The sequence below is a fragment of the Neolamprologus brichardi genome, chromosome 7 (genome assembly GCF_056152115.1).
Source record: "Neolamprologus brichardi isolate AB-2024 chromosome 7, ASM5615211v1, whole genome shotgun sequence".
Lineage (NCBI taxonomy): Eukaryota > Metazoa > Chordata > Actinopteri > Cichliformes > Cichlidae > Neolamprologus > Neolamprologus brichardi.
Window position 1 is genome coordinate 66,881,410 of NC_142110.1, and position 20,201 is coordinate 66,901,610.

The 20,201-nt window shown below is 42.6% G+C and overlaps 1 protein-coding gene across 1 annotated transcript; it reads right to left on the reverse strand.

Annotated features, from left to right (window-relative positions):
• Window positions 1-1,748: 1,748 nt before the first annotated feature.
• cotl1 (coactosin-like F-actin binding protein 1) lies at window positions 1,749-17,067 on the reverse strand. The gene is made up of 4 exons (XM_006803933.3): window positions 16,622-17,067; window positions 15,729-15,811; window positions 8,134-8,291; window positions 1,749-3,338 (listed from the first exon to the last, which is right to left on the reverse strand). The coding sequence occupies exons 1-4, from the start codon at window positions 16,696-16,698 to the stop codon at window positions 3,228-3,230; spliced, it is 429 nt and encodes a 142-aa protein (XP_006803996.1). The 5' UTR covers window positions 16,699-17,067; the 3' UTR covers window positions 1,749-3,227.
• Between the last annotated feature and the right edge of the window lie 3,134 nt (window positions 17,068-20,201).

Genomic DNA, 20,201 nt, shown 5'->3' on the forward strand with positions numbered 1-20,201 from the left:
CAAAAACAATAAGTTCTGTTGGAGCAGCCTTTCAACGCCTCTCTCTGTCTCTGCTAGCAAAGTTGACCCAGACAACAAAGTAAAGCTAGTTTTCGGCTACGAGCCGACACAGAACCCACCGTATTAGCCTGAGGTCCCTTTACTACGGTTCGGAGCCGCGGACCTTCAGTAACAGTAATAAATCACAGCAATAGTACATTCATGTAGTTGTAAACAGCATGATAATATATTAAGTAATCCAAAGTATTCAGAATACGTTACTCTCATTGAGTAACGTAACGGAATACGTTACAGAATACATTTTGGGGCATGTAATCTGTAATCTGTAATGGAATACATTTTAAAAGTAACCTTCCCAACACTGGCTGCACCAAGCACCAGCATAAGATTAAACAAAACTATGAATTTACAAAACTAAAATAATCCCTGTATGGAGTTAGCACTGAGCAGAGCGGGTCCTCTTTAAAGCAGCGCCACAGCCTCTGTGTTGGGTCTGTTTTAAGCAGCATTCACACAGAGACATGTGGGGAAAACACTGACAACCGTTTAAAACCTTGATTGTGAGCAAGAGAACTGAAAATAAAGGAAGAAACTTTATTGCACTACACAACAGACACAAGTGGTTCCTCCTTGTATGACTTCATTGACCTGCTGTAACAAGCCTGCTGTGATAAAGGCCCGTCCACTCATTTTTAATGCACATTAATCTAAATCTTAAGAGCATCAGCTTCAATACTGCGGTCCCCAGCATGCCTGTCTCAACTCGCCCAAACTCCCACACACACTGATGGTGAAACATCTCAAATTGCATCCACTACTCACTTCCTTACAGCTCTGTCATTAGTCTTTACACACTGCTGCAACCACCAGCCTACTGTATGCACAATCAGTGTTTGATCAGCAAACAAACAGTCATCCACTCAACAGGGAGCTGTGACAGGACAACACACACACACACACACACACACACACACACACACACAAGCAGACAGACAGTGTTTGGGCTGGAACAGTCGGGAGCCATCGACTGACCTATTACACACCAGCAGCTGTCACTCTGGCTGCAAACCTGCTTTTGAAAGTGATAACGTGCGAATATGCATCGATATTCTCCGTTAACATGCAGACTTACTACATGTGACCAAGTCGTGACTGCAGACTGCGAGGATCGAATCAATACGAAGCAATGTTCGATAAAGAGCAACCAATACAAGCGGAGGGGGGAGGTGTGTAAAACTTATATAAACATGATGATTTTTAAATCATTTAAACATCAAAAGATCAAACTGGGAAAGCGAATTTTGATTGAGGCAGGAGCATCTTTGGGAACTGGGAAAATATTTTCCCATTCTTGCATCATATTAGATTTTTGCTCTTCAGTTGCCTTTGCTCCGTTTTGTCTTTTTAATTTCATAATGTGCCGGATGCAGACTGGTATGGACTGCAGGCATGCCGGGTTAGCCTACGTAGGCTAACGGTTCATGTGCACGGAGCGCTTCAGCATCATCTTGCTGAAAGAAGCAAGACAAAAGGAGGCCACCTGAACGGGCCAGATGTGTATCATTGAGGAAACAACCAGGCCTTCACAGATGTTGGTGCTGGTGACACACGGAGGAGGATGCACATTTGATGAGTGTGGTCTTGCCCTCCACGCACAATGCTGCTGGGCCAACATAGATGTGTTTGCTGGGTTACTGTCGTGATAAAAATGGAGGTTCAGAGACACAAAAGACACTTTGAGAAGCAGGTTTTGGAAAAACATCAAATTTTATTTTGAAATGACCGGTCTTGTGCCCATTCTGTTTTATTTCAATTTTGCATGATTTGTTTTGTTTTTTTGAATCTGTTCCGATGTTAAAAACAAAACAAATGATCAAGTAAAACTTTCCAGAGAAAATAAAATTCATCTCAAAAGCAAGAAAAGTACAAAGAAAGAAAATCCTATTTTATCCTTTTTAGCAGGGGGGAAGGGAGGGTTGAACCTAAATAAAAACAGATGCTACAACCGAGACGTGGCTGCTCCTGGGTCGGGACGACGGGCTCAGACCCACGTCCCGCCCACGTGTAAAAGAAGACAGCCAATCACAGTGTAGTGTCCACAAGCTCCCATGATGACCCTCTCTCCATGGGAGACTAAGGCAGTCAAACACAGTAGGTTACAGTATGCATGGTTTCAGTGGTAGATGATGAGATGAGACACCAGAAGAAAAGACCTCCATTTTTCACTATCCTCTGAGGTTGAGGCGAACAGGCGATAGCTGACTGCAACGGATGCTTACAGATCAATATATTAGTCGTTCCTTTGTGCTTCTATAGCAAAATACAGGCCAAAGCCTCTGGTAAAGCCACGAACACGGCTGTTTGCCATCTCAGCTGACGCGGATAAAGACAAACAGAAACTAGAGGGACAAAAAGGCTCCACAGCTCAGAGGAGGATCAATTACAGTGAACTCTGAAGCTGTAATCCAAACACAGCTGTCTGGCTGGAGATGAAGAGGCAGTTAAATGTGCACTCAGCAGAAACGCTAAGCTCGCTCAAAACAAGCCGCCAACCATCACCGAGGATACTGTTGGGAAAATGGAGATCTCCTCCACCTGGAGGTACAGTGTATTAAGACTACGAGCATGTTCTGGTATCTAACACATGCCTGCAAGCGAGGGGTGTCTGCTGTGCTCTTATCGGTGAACCGTCTTAATAACATGAGCCGCTCTCACGGCATCTTTGTGAAGCCCTCCAGTTTTTCCACATTTTCCCTCCTTCGCTTTCAGTCGGACGGCGCTGAAGCCGCACGACAGCCGAGACGAGGAGGAGCGTGAGATGATGACGCACAGCACAGTAGATAACCAACCATGAGCTGACTGGGGAGAGGGCGGGGTGTCAGAAAGGAGAGGACACCTGTAAGAGTGCTTGTATGCTTGCTTTAAGTACACGTTTGTGGTGGTTAACCTGTATATTCTGTTATGCAGCTGCAGTGGTTCCAGCTGTTGATCCTACAAATCAAGGACAGAAGCACCCTGATACAGATGTGGACACATCCAAAGTAAGCTGGTTCAGCTTCCTGTGACGGTCTACTTGTCACTAGTGCCCTCTCCATCCTGCCCTGCCCTCTCCCCGAGAGGTAGCAGCCCAGTCCCAACACTCCCCGCCCCCCCTATTTAGACAACCCAACCCCACCCCGCCACCCACAGCCGCTCCGCCCTGACCCGACCCTTCCAGTGGCACTTCTTTACTCGGCCTGGGCGTCGTAGTTGGCTCCGCCGGCCTTCTTCAACTCTGTGCGGATGTAGTCCTCATCCAGTTCCCGCGGGTCACTGATCATGAACTCCTTGGCAAAGTTCTGCACAGAGAGAAGAGAAGATCAGAGAAGACCAGCGCTACCAGGACGCATCTACATGAGAACACTCAAAGCTAACAGGACTTTACTCGAGCATAGAGACAACTTTCTTTAAAATCTTCTAAAAACATAAAGCTTCGATTGTGAAATTCTGGTACGACACTGATGGAGATGTCTAAACTAATTTTGGCGATAGCCCACATCATACATATGACCTGCTGACAATCATGAACACCATATCATCTGCCTAATTACAGCCGTGCATCCCGACGATAAGCAGCTGGTATTTAGACGCACATTATGAAGATGCTTTCAATAAACTCCTTCACAGTTTAATACAGAGGGGGAAAAATTAAATTACATAATAAGTTAGTGACAAATTGATTGACATTTGCCCCTCCATGAAGATGTACTGAATGCATAAGAGGAGGGAAAGCAGCTGTTAATCAATTCTGAGACAGCATTTAAAGGAGGTTGTGGGGTGGAGGTGGGTTGCAAAGCAGCCTACAGCAGCTGCAGCAGCCCGTTCTCACTCCCGAGGCGTAACATGCCGACGTTTTGTCACGTCCCGCGGCGTTCCTGAGGAACGCGAAAGGAGACCTTTGGCGTTGTTATGGTACGCGGCGGGTTATGGGCGAAATCCAGTGAAATGACGCTCCCACGGTAATAGACGTTCCAGCCCTGTATTCCAGCCCTAAACCTAACCTTATCCCTAGCCCGAACCATAACCTTTTTCCTGACCTTAACCAGGACTTTAATGATGTTAAATAGCGTGTTTCTAAGCGATTTGAAGAAAAAGAGCGAACATGTGTAGATTGAGTCCATACGGTTCTCATATTTCCTCATTTTTCCGAGGTCGTCATTTAGGAACGTGGTGGGTAGCCGAAAACGTAATATGTTGACGATTTGTCACCTAGCGTAAAATGTTACGCTTTGGGAGTGAGAACGTGTTGGCTGCAGACAAGCTACCGGTGAGTTATCATCAGCTCCTGTGTCGGTGGGCGAAGCTACGCTTCATTTCTTGCAAGTGTCACCAAAAACGTTAATTTAGGCACCGATATTATCTGTATTATTACAGCTAATACAGTCTTCTGCATCCCAAACTCGTCATGCAGCACGTTCCACTGCTGGAGCTCATCAGCATGAGGTAATAATTTGGGGCGACCGTGGCTCAGGAGGTTGGGAAGCGTATCTGTAACCGGAAGGTCACCGGTTCGATCCCTGGGCTCTCTGTTCTGGTTGTTGTGTCCTTGGGCAAGACACTTCACCTACCGCCTACTGGTGGTGGCCAGAGGGGCCGATGGCGCGATATGGCAGCCTCGCTTCTGTCAGTCTGCCCCAGGGCAGCTGTGGCTACAACTGTAGCTGCCTCCACCAGTGTGTGAATGTGAGAGTGAATGAATAGTGGCATTGTAAAGCGCTTTGGGTGCCTTGAAAAGCGCTATATAAATCCAATCCATTATTATTATTAATCACATGTTCTAGCAAGCCATATTATTTTTGAACCGAGGTGTTATTTCAACACTACCTTGTTGGTTTTAATCCTGTAATTCTTCACCTCCTCCGCAGTAATAACCACAACTGAATCGACTTCCTGTTTGCCAACGAACCGGCTGCTCGTCCTGAGCAACCTGCCGAGTTTTATCAGCTCAGCGTGAATTCAAAGCTAAAAATGTTTTGGCCACTCTGACGTTGTTAACACCAACATATAAGCCTCTTTGGTAATTTGGTAATTGGTAAATGGAGCCGCACTCTTTAAGCTCATTAATGTGCTGTGTTGTTGTGCTACAGGTGAGTGCAGCATTTCTAGTCCACTGGATTTCTTTGTTTTTTTGTCACCATTGTCACGTTGAAACGGCCGTTTCTTAAGAGCTCATGAATGCACGGATAGCTTTAACTGCATTACTCTGATACTACAGAAATCCGATGGCAAGAGCTGAATTTCTTCTGTGGTTTATAAAAGTTTATGCAGACATTTAATTTTGCATATCCCTTACACACCGTATCCTGTAACCTCATCGTTTGTTTTTGTTTTGGGTCATTTTCCTGATTTCACTATGTCATCACTTGGTTTTCAGCATCATTTCATTTGCATGGACTAACTGTCATCCTGCTCTGTTGGGAGGTTTCCCCACAGGAGTGATAATTAACCCCAATGACACAAGCCAAATAAAGGTTACATTGAAAAACAGTCAGAGACTAGAGATGGACCGATCCGATATTACGTATCAGTCCGATACTGACTTAAATTACTGGTCGGATATCGGAGAGAAATAAAAAATGTAATGCGATCCGAAGTATCACAAAATCACCTCACAAAACGCGCTACTTGGCGTAACCCAGCTCGGCGCATTGGAGCAGTATGTGTCACGTGACAGAGCGGCTGTTGTCTGCGCAGTGTTGCCAACTCCTCAGTAAGGAAAATCGCTATTGGTTGTCCTAAAAGTTGCTAAATGACGTCATCACCTAATTTGCATAATTGGTCATGCTAATGTAATTGTAACCTACGCTGCTGGAGAGAGAAATAACATCGTGGACGAGACATAAAGTGAGCAAAAAACATCCTAAATGCATTTAGAATTTATTTAGAACTACAAATTAAATTTATTTTAGCAATTATTGTTTTTTGTAATGTCTTTCACGTCTTTTTTTAGCGACTTTTTTTTAGAAAAAAGTTGCTAGGGGGTCTGAAAACTCGCTAAATATAGCGACAAAGTCGCTAAGTTGGCAACACTGTGTCTGCGAGACCTGTCGGCGTCTGTTGGAGCATTTGGAGCCTCGCTACATGCTTCCTAACCGCGGCGTTTCATCTCGGCGAAAACTATCCCAGAGAAGTAAAGCAAGTGTGTAAGTTCATCCCTGAATGTTTGCAGAGTGTTTCCACGTTAAGCTTAACAACTGATATGTTGAGCCACAGCTGGACTGGCCTTCGGAGCTCCATATTGAGGTGAAAAGGAAGCGATTTGTCTTGACTTCAGCTAGAATTAAAAAATAGACACGAAGCTGGAGTTATTCTGTCTTTGCTGCGCAGTTGCATCTACTTCTCTCATTCACTCCCCCTCCCTCTCCTGTTATTCCTTCAAACATGAAACTGATCAATGATCAGCTGATCGGCTTTTCTGCCGCAAGTCCCGTCTTTCTTGTTTATCGCCCACTTTGTGCTAGAAAGAGGAGACCAGCAGATAAACAACAGCAGCACGTTTAAGCGTGATAAGCTGTTGTTAGAATGTATTTAATATTAATTTCTAGTATCAGCTGATGTTTGCTGGAGCCACAGCTGTAAAGCTGCTGGTCATGATGTCGGTTTGGTTATCTGGTGAGAGGGAAACATGAAGATGAAACCAGGAGATGTCCTTACTGAATCATCAGAGCTGAACAGCTGATGGAGAAACAGGTTTACCTTTTAGGTGACATGAATGAGTTGAAGTTATGAACTGTTTCTGAGAGACAAATAACACCAGGATCCTTTTCTAAGCAGCTGACAGCTGGTAACTGTGCAGGGGCGGGTCTAGCAGAGTGTTGCCAGGGGGCCAGGTAGGGCATTAACAGGGAGAGGGGGGCACAAAGAAATATTTTTCTTTGTTATGTCATTTAAAAACTTTGAATAAATAATTATCTGAATCTTACAACAAACGTGGTCATCTGATTAAATGTATAGAAATCCATTATTGTTTATAGTAACTAATAAGTCTAATATACACCCTAGTAAGCTATAGTACCATCTGTGCAGTTCTGTTGAAGAAAGATGTTGAATCTATTTAAATATTGTAGAAAAATAATTGATTTCTGTGCATTTGTTTTACACATGCATTAAATTAAAGTTGATTACATCGATTAAGGGCGGGGGGGGTGGTTCCCTGATATTTTTGCTGGGAGTTTGCAACCCTATTAGTGAGGTAGGTAAGTACTCTTTAAAATACCAGAATAGGGAGGATGGTGCAGGTTTAACTTTATTAGATTGATCAGTGTTGCTGAACTATAAAATGTTTTGGGTGGAGTGTATTTTTTGCATACAGGTGTAACAGAACAGCTTCGGTCTCTTGTTTTTTTAAAACTTGAGTATGAACTTATACAAAATGCAGCAAGATATTTATAAAAAACAGTTTTATTGATTACAAAATGCGCTGTATCGGATTCATATCGGTATCTGCAGATATCCAAATTGGTATCGGACATTAAAAAGTGATATCGTGCCGTCTATCAGAAACCAAACCTCCACATGTACCGTTAATTTTGTCCAAAGGTCACTTGCTAGGCTTCACCACCGCTAACTCGAGCTAAATGCAAGAACTTTATTAGTCTGCTACTAATTAAATGGTCATTAGCAGGCATCCAAGTGTTTCACGTTGCAGCCGTACAGATCATACACGCAGCTCTATGCTTGATAGTCTCGCCTAATAACAGTGTTAATTTTGTTGACCAATAATTCATCATAGGACCCAACAGGGCACACTTTCTTCTGACAATAGCTAAATAAATCTTATGCATAATGACGAGTACTGACACTTTGTCAATGATTCAAATATAAATCAAAGCTAATTAAGTTAATTAGCTTAAGTAAGTTAGCACCCATCTTCCTCGTTTCTCTGACACTGGCTGATAAACTGTGGGGCGCTGACCAATGGGTGACCTCAGAGTGCCTGTGTCCACCTTTAAATATGGCCTCAGAAATACAAAGAGTCCATAACACATTTATCCTTCCGTTGTTTTTGTTCTGAATCTGTGTCGTGCGAATGTAAAGCCACCAGTTTCCCCAAAGGAACCATTACTTTAATTGCTACTTTCTCCAGTCACCGACCTGCACGATGTCTTTGACCAGCGTCTTGTCCGTGCTGATCTTTGCACGCTGCAGCCCGCTGATGCTTTCCCCGATCCAGGTGATGAGGGTGAACTTGGCTCGTTTGCTCATGGCATCTCCCGTCGTGATCCGGAGGAAGCCAAACAGACGAGCGTCGTCTGCGGGAAGACGGGAATGCACAAGTCAAGACAGATTAAAGCCGAACACATCGACTAACCAATCAGTGAGGAAGAAAGGAAGACATACAACACATTAAGCATTAATTGTCTTTAGATTTTGGGCTGTTGTCATGCAGACATAACTAATAATTTTCATACTTGCAAACACATCGCTGGATATTTATTTATGCAACCCAATGCTATCCACTCTAAGGTTTATTAGTCTATTCAAAACTGGCCACCATCGATCAGTTAAACTGAAGAGTTTGTGCTTTGATCACCAGTTTTACATTTTAAGTGTTGCTGTGCAGAGTTGTGTGCGTTTGTCCCAGTGGCACAGTCCCAGCACTCCAGACCAGAGGGACACTTTGTGAGAGCGCGTCTGTGCAGCCGGGGAGTATTCAGGTCAGTAGACTAGATGAGTAAAATCTTTTGTGAGCCCTGCGGTTGTGTCGCAAACCTCCCAGTGACCACGCCTGTCACTGTCACGGTGGTCCACTGCAATCTGAGAATAACGCCCGAATACAAACAAGCGCGCTGACATGAACGAACAAACATTTCTGCTGCTTCTTTTGTCCGACTCGCGCCGCCTCGGGATCCTGGGTTTCCACTCAGATGCAGCTTTCCACCAGATCTTACGAAAATCATGAATGTGCTCTTTATCTGCCAACTCAAAACTCTGAGTAGAGATTAAGGAACGGTCACTTAATTTGAATAGATGGATGAATAATTTCAGGCGTGCACCAATTCAGAATTTCTGTACTAAGAATAAAGATCAAGTATAAATGTTGGTGGGGAAAAAAAACCCATTTTATTCCACTGTGGTCAGCTCTTTAACTTTATATAGACAGTGTGTTATCTGTCATATGTACAGATATATATACAGAGACTAGCGTTTTGCTCAAAACCTCCAAATCCTTCCTAATTTCATTCTTTCCTCAGCTTTCTCAGAGGATATTAAACTGAATACATCTGAACTGATGTTTGACATCACCACAAGATGTGCTAAATTACAAGCAGCGTCTTTTATTTCTTTTTGGCATCTGACAGACAAAATGACGAATCAAGAACTTGATAAAATCATGGTTGGTGTCTTTGCCATCCACACATTTACTCTTGAACTCTATTCATAATTCAAAAATGGTCCTTATTTATCTTTTGATGGGCCTTGGTGCTACCCCTCAATTCATTCTGGTTAAAACAGTTTAGCTCCTCCCCCTTCTGTTAAGCAAACTTTCTTCTGATTGGCTGCCCCTCCAGAGAATTTTGAAAAGTTGGAGGTTCAGTTTTACCAAACCTTTTAACAACTAACAGTCCAGAAGCCAAAGATGTTCAGTTAAAGTTGGTATATGAAGAAAAGCATTTACATTAGTGACAGTGAAACACAGATTTGGCACCTATCAGAGCTTAATCTCTCTTGATAAACGACACCATAACTGCATGGAAGCTTAGTGGTTTAAATACAAAGTTAAACCTATTTAAACTCTGAGAATGACTGCTAGGACTCATTGTTACCTTGGAGACAGCTGATGGACGGAGACCAGTGATGTAGCTACATGATCTGTAATTTTACAGGAACTTCTCTGTCCTGCTTTATAAATCACAAGCATCTGAAGACTTATGCAAATATCGTTTTTGGAGATGCTTCCTTTGCTTTTTGGCAGAAGGTGGTCTTCTCTGTTCTTACCACAAAAAAATAGAAAAACCTAAATATGGAGAAGACAAGTGTTTTTCCTTTGCAAATCTGCATGCTGTAGACCAGAGGTGGGAACTCCAGGCCTCGAGGGCCGGTGTCCTGCAGGTTTTAGATCTCACCCTGGGTCAACACACCTGAATCAAATGATTAGTTCATTAGCAGACTTCTGGAGAACTTCAGGACAAATTGAAGAGGTAATAAAACCAGCTGTGTTGGATCAAGGACACATCCAAAAGCTGCAGGACACCGGCCCTCGAGGCCTGGAGTTCCCCACCCCTGTTGTAGCTGTGACACATCTACATGTTGTAGGCGTGTGCAGTCAAAAGGGGACAGCATCAAAAAAAAAAAAAATGTGGAAGAACCACTAATGACGACCAATCTTCTCGTAGTCCCTTTGTTCTCCATGCTAGTAGCTAAACTAAAGCATTCAGAAAGTATTAACAACTTGTTAGTAGTGAAACGTGCTTAAAGAAAAAGAAAAAAAGCCTCTTCCTTTTTGTGGTGAACTAAATAGTCCTCGTTTGCTGTTCAAAGCAACTTTTCAAACCAATCAGCACCACAGCGTCGTCACCGTCAGCTGACCTGCCGTTTGCTTTTTAGAAATAACTGCACACCAAGCGCGTCTGTGCGCCAACTGCTTTGGTTGAATTCCCACAATGCCTCTCTCTAAGGCCCAAAGAGCCCAAGCGAACACCAATGCAGAAGCATAAATCCAGCATACCACTCTGCTGGAGTGTTGTTTGGTCTAAGAAGTCAGAGAACGTGGAAAGGACTTATATTTGAATTTTAAGGAAAGTGCAGATGCCTTATCACGCCTGCAGGATGTCAACACATTGTCCAATAAACACACTCCTGCCCGCCCTGCCTTCAGGTGCTCCACAGATTACTCATTACCTTCCAGATGTAGTTCTCTGTGGGCTGCAGGGCAAAGAGCCGTTTCATTTTGGGAACAACAGCACTGCAAACATACAGACTCAGCTGCAAACCAATTAAAGGCTGAATGAATACCTCTAAAGTTCAAAGACTTATGGAAGCATTCGATACACAAATCTCAGATTATGGCACAAATACAGCCAAAATATTTCAGTGTCACATTAAAAGCTCCACCAGGCAGCATTTAGATGCAACACGGCCCTGAAGCATCAACAGCACCGTCCCTCCACCCGAGTCTGTGAGTGCCGCTGGCTGCAGGGAGGGTTTGGCTCGGGCTCCTCGCCTTTCACTAAAAGTTGTTTTAAAGTCACCCCTTTCTGTGACGACTGGGCACCGTATCTGCACATGTGCCAGAAAAGTAAAGGTCCCTAATATTTGACAGTGCCTTTGAATTCCACATCCTCAAATTTCACTTTAATTTCATCATTTCCTCTGGGATCAATAAAGTTTTCTGATTCTTTCAACTTCCTGTTATTGCAGCTCTGCCAACTTTCAACTCTCCACCTGTGATCTATTGGTTTGGAAACATCACCAGTGGAGTGGAGTATCGGACGCCAACAGCTTTATAAAGAAGTCTGTCATCAGGAAAAAAGCTAAACTCTATTTTCTATTCGAATGAAAAGTTTAAAATGGGTCATTAAAAATCTTGACGTGCGCCTTGGTTCTCTGAAAGAAGTTGGAGAGTAAAAAGCTGCACTGATATATTGGCTGAATGTCACACATGTAGGCTGATATCACCAAATTCACACGTGGTGCTTATAACTGTCTGTGTGAAGTTATTGTGATAAAGAGCTGAAAGGTCATTCCTCACTTCCTTGCACTGCTGGGACGCACCATTCCTTTATTTTAACGGTTATTTTAACAGCTGGGAAACTTTAACTGCACTTGGATGTGATTATGTCCTTTTCCATATTTATTGCTATATTTTGCTACCTTATATATAAAAGAATGATTTCCAGTGCAGGACATAGTTTAGGGTTAACACTGGTGCCTGATCAGTATTCTGCATCGACCCAAAGCCACAGCACAGACATGTGAATCCAATCAGAAGTGGAAAAGGTTGTTTATGTGCATTCTGATATATTCAATCAACTATTTGGAAAAACACAACATTAAGTGATTTTATCTTAGGTTTATTAAGTTGTGATGTCCTGATGAGGAAGCATTTCAGTGGCTTTGGTTTGAAGATGTAAACTGGCTTATTTTAAGTCTCTGCTGTGTTAAAGTCTTCACAGTGAAACGTCTTATCTTTACATTCGAGCAGCTGATACAGGCTGTCAGGACAGGACCAGCCACTATAAACACTCTTATCAGCCACAGAGGAAATCCCTCAACACCTCACTGCACAAGCAGTCACCTGACTCAGACATGTCTGTGAATCAATCTCTCTGTCACATCCAAATATGTCTATATGCGATTAGGGCTGCCACAAATGACTATTTTGATAGTCGACTAGTCACCGATTATTTTTTCAATTAGTCGACTAATCAGATCATCATCCATTGGATGTGTACAGCTTATTGCACCAGCAGCATCTGCTCTTATATAACTATCATTAGCTTACAGCTTTAAGTGTTTAAGGTGCTAACTAAAAATAAGGACAAGATGATAGTTTATTCAATTTTAATGAAATTTGCAGATTGTTTCGGTGAAGTTTAATAAACTCCTTGCTATCTAAAATATAACAGGACACCAGAGTAAATTCTGGAGCATCTCACACTTCTGATAATCAGCTGTCTGCTTGATGTTTATTCAGCGGTGTAAAAACTATAACTTTAATCTCAGCCAAACCGATTTACTCAGGAACAAATAAAATACTGAAAAAAGAGCCAAACAATAACATTTTTAAGTTATCTAAGTGACTTATATATCATGTTTAACCTGAGTAGCGAAAGATGGCGGTGGGTTTGAAAACGATTAGCCGGGAGTCCGGTGTTCTCACGGCTCTAGTTAGCCTAGCCCCCGGCTAGCTATCGAGCTAGTGGGTAACAGACGTCTCTGAAAACGTCGGAGCGCTTTTGAAAATATGTGGTGTCTTGATAAACTGAGCAGATATTTGAGGTTTACACAGCTACATTCTCGCCTGAAAATATGTTGAACGTTTATTTTGTGACCCAGAAAGAATAATAAGAGTAATATTAATACTAACTAGCTGCCGCCATTGTTGGAAACTGAGCTGGGCTGCGCTATGAATTCTGGGACACAGCTTCTTCTTCTTCGGGGTTTAACGGCAGCTGGCATCCTTGTACATGCAGTGCTGCCATCTTCTGTTTCAGTCCGTTATTACACTCTTAAATCCTACTACTTATTCCTGCGTCTTTTGTGATCTTACAAAGCTTCAAACGACGCGTCGACTATTAAATCAGTCGTCGACGATTTTGATAGTCGACGTAATCGTGACTAGTCGACTAATCGTGGCAGCCCTATATGGAATTAATGAACTCTTTGTCATGGCTCTCATCATGGTTTAAGCCACCAGAGAGAAAACCAGTACAGACACAAATCCTCACCCGACCTGGCGCTGAACCACACCCTCCCACTTCCTCCTTCTGCCTTGCTCTTCCTGGTTTATCTTTCCTTTAAAGCCATGCTGACTCTGCAGACAAATCTGCACTGAAACTACAACATGATGAGGAGGCAGAACAGCGACCTGTCGGCACAGAGGTTGTTCTGCATTAAGTGCCTTCATTTCAGCAGTCGTCCGGCGACACCCTGCCTTCCCGAGCACACCCGCCCGTCCCCTCTGAAAGCAACCAGAGCCGTCTCCTGTGGACGGTGTCGGGTGGATCAGGCAAGGAGTGGTGTTACCAGCATGTCGACTGTGTCCAAATTTGGTGTTTTTAATCTACACTAACAGCGAGGCCCGGGGGCGGTGAGGTCAAGGCAGCTGGATTCCCCCTAATGAGCTCACATCACCTTTTATAATTAGCACTTTAAGCTATTTGTACACAAATGATTAAAAAGATCAGACCTCAGGTTTGGAAATTGCTAAAAACGTACAGATGTGCATCTTCGTTTATTTCCAGAAGAAACGTGGCAGCATGTGGGGTAGGACATCACAGAGAGAAAGCAGCATTCATACCCACATCCACACCAGTTAACTTCACATTCATGCCTACAGACTGTGGGAGGAAGCTGCAAGCTCGTGCTCAGCGACAGATTTGAACCCCCAACCTTCTCGTAAAGAGGCGACACCACTGCACCACCGTGACACAGGTGAAAATATATAAATAAACATAATTCTTTATTTTAGTTTTAAGACAGCATCCATAAAAATCCACAGACGGATCAAAGGTCCAGAAAACTACAGTGAAATTCTGATTCGTCCCCTGGGGGCTATGAATGTCTGCACTAGACCTTTTTCCGAGTTGAGTCAGCAGGTCTTCAAATATTTTAGGGCTATGTAAAAGTGTTGGCTAGCTGGAGGTGTTACAGTAAAATCTGGACAATTAAACCCAGTAAAATGAATCCTCTGAACTATGTTTTATGGGAATCCATCCAATATTTAAACAATTTATGCCTGGGCACAGATCACCCTGTGCTTATGATTCATCCTGAGGGGAACCTGACAAGTCTGAACCATATTTCATGGAAGTTCACCTAACAAGCTGGTTAGGATTCATCTTCTGAAAACAAGAACCACCTGAATTTAACTGCACAGTAATGCATAGAAAGATGAAAAGTCGATCTCTGAATCATCCATCGTCTGGGCATTAATTTTGACTTACAGGTGATTGTTTTCAAAATATATATTTGGACGACTTAAAAAGTGAAAATCTCCTTTACAACATGGTGAAGGTTACTCAGTAATATATACCTCTAACTAAATAAGTCATTGATTGCAGTTACATTTTCTCAGAAGAAACTAGGATTAAAAAGTCTTAAACTACATTCAAAAATGAGGAACCAGATCTTGGTGAAACAGCATGCAGCATATTTTTTCACTTCCTGCTGCAGTATAAGTTTAAGATCAATATTCTACAAGAGTTGATCTGAACTCACTAAACTCAAGTCTGCAGCAGCTCCTCCCACACGCGCACGCACGCACGCACGAACGCACACAGAGGGGTTTTTTCTGCAGGTTACAACTTCACTGCTAAATAAGGCAAACGAGCCCACAGAGGGAGATGTGCGTGTCATCACTGAACAGGAACCAATAGCGAACGCAGCAGCTGAGCGGTTACATGTAAAGCACTGTTGTAAAGGAGTGATTTCAACATAGGAATGTGAGCTCTTGACATCAGGAAGCAGAGAGACACAGAAGGCCCTGAAGCTTTAAAGACAAAAAGAGCTTGCATTAGCAGTCGCCACACCCATCATCTGAGCAGATGCTTCGCTCTCTCTAAAGGGGAACCGGAGTGAGATGGGTTTTTTTTTTAAAATCTATACATAAAAGGTTTGCTCACTGGAAGTCATTACACCACAGCGGCCGATGGGAGTTTGTGCTTTGGGAGAAGCTTGGAGGCTCTCTTGTTAGAGGCAGGTGAAATATTAATGAACATCAGCTCGTTGAAGGAGTAAAGCTTAAAGTTAACATATTTCCACTGTAGTTTGCACCAATAGACAAATGTAGGCCGCCCTGTAGTAAAAAACCTGAGATATTGTGAACCAGATTATGCAACGCAATGAATACACAGCTAAGTGGTCTGACAGCCTCGTCACAGGCTCAAGGCTCATTGGGTGATGGAGCACAGAGTCTTAAAAGATTAGTGTCCCGCCAAGTCAAGCTGCCTGATATATAGGCTGTTTTACAGAATCTACAGCAGCCAGCTACACAGCTACAGGGTTTATAACTGAGCCAGTCTTACCTGTGCACATCGTCTTGAATTCCTCATAGTCAGTCCCTTGTCCTCCAGGCACGATGATGTTGTTCTCATATTTAAACACAGCCCTGGAAGGAGCACAGTGGGTTAATTACTGTTGGATCACATGAGTTTGCATAATGCACACGCACACACAACAACCATTGCAGAAAAATGCCTGAGACGCCCATGCAAGGTGGCAGCTGTGTATCAGCCATCTGCAAGTGTCACCACTATAACATTTTCCCCATTGAATACAGGACAAAGGAAATTACTTCTGCCCCGCCGGGCCTGATAACAGTGCGCCGTGTGACCGCTGAACAGTCAGAATACAGATCAGCCACATCCGAGGGACAAGACAGCGAACGCTGCGTGTATTTTTGGCCAGTTTTTCTAAAGAAACAGTCCGCAATGTGCCGTTCTAGCGCGTTTTCGCAATCAGCAGGCGTAACTGCATAGGAACATAGTGTAATTTAAAGTTCTGGTGCAGAAATGCACAAGTAAACGCCACCAAACATGCAGCTGATTACATTTTATTGGCCTTTATTAGTTAGTGTGCTATTCGGCATGTATCCGCTTATTCAAACGACGCTTATTTAAACACAATTTCAACTTTTTCAAAAGCAAGTCCGTCTCCTCATGTTGCGCTCTTCCTCACTGAAAAGACGGAACAGTGGGCGGTAACAGACAGAGAGAAATACATTTTTAACTAACACCACATCAAATAAATACTCTATTTGGTGTTTTAATGGTCGCCGAAGTGGATAACTGCTAGAATACCACCAGACAGATGCAGGGTTTTGCGCGTGTGTCATTCATTTTCGGTAATTTTAGCGTTAATATAAAACAGTCACAATCTTCAATGGAGTATGGGTTAGTAACCGTGCCCGCACACTCACCAATTGATGTCAGTGTTATCGTCCCTCACTTGGTTGTAAGCCTCTCTGCAAGCCTCTTTATCGATCTGGGTTGCCATTTTTCGGATGGAGAAGTGTTAGGCAGGCAAAATGAGCGTTGAATGGGTCCGAACCAGGGAGGGCCAGCTACACGGTACTAAAGCGGCTAACTTGCACAGTGGATGCTACACATCAGAGACCTAGAACCGATAGCGTTTCACGGCGGGCTTCAGTCGGAAATCACGACCACTGCACTGGAACAATCAAGCCGGTCAGACTCAGCGGGAAAAGACGGCTGCTCTTCTAGCAGCTCGGTTTATTTCCTGTATGTTACCACTTTATGGGCGTGGGTGATGTTAGTCAATCAGGTTGCCAGCAGACAGACAGAGAAGCTCCCCCAGACGCAGCGTTCACCTCCTCCTGGTCAATGAGCGTTTAGCAAAAGAAGCGCTGTCAAGGCAACGGCGACAGGCAGCGACACTTTCCGGCAGGGATTTTCTAAACAAAATCAAAAGCAGCAAGTTCTCAAAAGTGACTTGAAACCAAATTTAGCCATTTTACCATGAAATGTTATTATTATAAATAATAATATTATTATAGGTTTCTATTAGTAATCACTACAGGTAAAACGTCCTTTTTGTGGACAAGAGATTTTCTTTGAATTTCTTTGAATTAACAGAAACTTTCTGTTTCTATAATTCTGTATATTTCGCGATCACGTGGGCAGTAATCCTGATTCTGAGCCTGGTTGTGCGGAAGATTTCTTCTTGTTAGTAAGGGAATAAATAAATATGAATTCTCTTTCTCTCATTCTAATATTACACATTATATATCTTTTAGCGATTTGATTCCAGATTGACATTTCTTATTTAATTGCTCTTACAGTGAATGATTATTTTTATTGGCTCTGTTTATCAATACTGACAGCCAAAGTTCTGTCAGAAACATGAAAAAAAGTAAAAGTGCATCAAAAATGATTCAGCAGAATAAAAATAACTTTCACAGAGGAAAAGGTGTAAAAATGGAATATACAATAACTGTATACAATAACATGGGAATGAGAGCAATTTCTTAGCTTTTTTGGCATTTGCTCATTTTTATTTTAATTAGATACTTTTATTCTTAAGTTACAACGATCAACTTCCGGTCTTTCTTTTACCTACCAACGCAACTTTACACAGCAGAGTGCAGATGAATTAATTTGAGGAACAGGTACTAGTCTGACACAAAGCCACTGGTCATTACACTCACATAAACTACACCGTGAACCCACGAGCTGGGCTTAAAACATGAAATCCACTGATTAAATAGGCTAGCTAGAGGTCAAAGGTCATCTCGCTCCTCTTTGACACTGGCATAAGCCCAACTGAGCTGTACCTCCTGGTTTGTTTGTGCCTGCATCATCCTGCCACCTGCTGGTCGACCTGCTGTCGTCACAAGCTTTCATCAATCTTTCCTGCAAACTTAGACTCAGTGGTCCGCAATAACCACACAAATAACTATGTTAGACTGCAGGAGGGGGGCTGGTTATGTCTTCTGTCTCTCCAGCCTCATCTCCATCTGTCTGTCTCACAGTCTGCACCTGCTGCTACATGCAGGCTGCAGAGAGAGAGAGAGAGAGAAGATGTTCTCTCCTTATTAAACATCCTAAATATGAATATGACAGCTTGATAAATGTTGTGTCCTTACTTTAATCACAGAAAGGCCGTGCTTGTGGGGCCTTCTGACAGAACTGCTTCCTTCCATTTTTCCACTGCTAGAGAAACTGTATTTAAAGTCCTCTGTTCTCAGAGCAGCTTTTCTAATAAGGAGCTGTCCAAGCAGCAATGGTGCTTTGTTCATAACTTTTGTCTTTTTTTAGCCTTAACTTCAAAACATCACAGTTTGGAGAGTTTTCTTAGATTCACATTTCACTACAGAAGCTACTTTTTGCACCAGAAACACTGAGTTAAAAAAAGAAGTGGCTGCTATGGACTAGGAAGGTAGAGTTAGCATCTCTAAACATTATTACACAAGGAACACTGCTGTCGTGATGGGAGTTACTCCATCACAGTAATCGCCACAGCGAAGCCAGGAGCCAAGTTTCTGAGCCAAGCATTCCCCACAGCATCGCACTTCATCCACCTGTTCGTGTTCCTCCCATAGGGCACCATGCTCCTACCTGGTCTCCAGGTAGCTCTTGTGCAGTCAACTCTATGACGTAAAAGAGGCAAAATTGCTCCATGTTTTAACTGTGTACCAAACATATTCATAATAAATATATTACACTGAAAAATAAATGATTTTATCATGTCTTTTATCAATAGCTTTTGGGGCTTTTCATAGAAGTCCACTTCCTTTCTCTGTGTAACTCATTTTCCCTGAACGGGACAAACTTTATTTCACAAATTTAAGAGGCAGGGTAAACCCTGGACAGGTCACCAGTGTGCTGCACTCGGACATTCATGCCCACATTGTTTAACTAATATTATTTCCTTTCAGATTATTAATCGAGGTTAAATGTATCATAAAACGGTGACATTGTGACAGTCCTGCCACCCGATAGGCCTCCGTTTATCTCTTTAATATATGCATTCATTCATTCATTCATTCATTTAGCAGCTGTTTATCTATAGTACGTCTTGAACCACCTCCATTTGTTTCAAAGGAGTCAGACTTGTAATGTTTTTGACGGTGATCTTTAGGAACGTTGTTTCCTTTCTTTCTATTTCCCGATATGCTCGTATAACGTAGAGAATAGACGGGTGGCGCAAGACTTTTGCACAGTACCGTTTGGCGTTGTTATTGGTCACTCAATCGCCTTCATAGTGTTTATGTAAATAACAACATCCGGCCTAAAGTCGTTGACTTCAAAATAAAACGAAGCCTCAAAAAGTTTTTTTTTGAACACTGCGTTTAGCTTTTAGTTTGTCTGGTAAATCGAACTTACTACTACTACTATTACTACTACTACTATAATAATAATAATAATTATTATTATTATTGTTATTATTATTATTGTTATATTATTGTTATTATTGTCAGTGTTGGGAAGGTTACTTTTAAAATGTATTCCATTACAGATTACAGAATACATGCCCCAAAATGTATTCTGTAACGTATTCCGTTACGTTACTCAATGAGAGTAACGTATTCTGAATACTTTGGATTACTTAATATATTATCATGCTGTTTACAACTACATGAATGTACTATTGCTGTGATTTATTACTGTTACTGAAGGTCCGCGGCTCCGAACCCTAGTAAAGGGACCTCTGGCTCATACGTCGGGTTCTGTGTCGGGCTCGTAGCCGAAAACTAGCTTTACTTTGTTGTCTGAGTCAACTCTGCTAGCGAGAGACAGAGAGAGGCGTTGAAAGGCTGCTCCAACGGAACTTATTGTTTTTGGAGGAAAACACGAACATGGTGTACAGTCCAGTCTTAATAGCTTACTTACAACTGGGCTCGTCAGGCTCTCTTCTTGGCTGCAGTGGTTATTATTATATTTACATGCTTCCAGCTCCCGTTTTTGCTCGATGACAGCTCGTACTTTTCCTTTTTCTCCCTCCCTCGCTCACAGACACATAACGGGTATGGCAGTCCA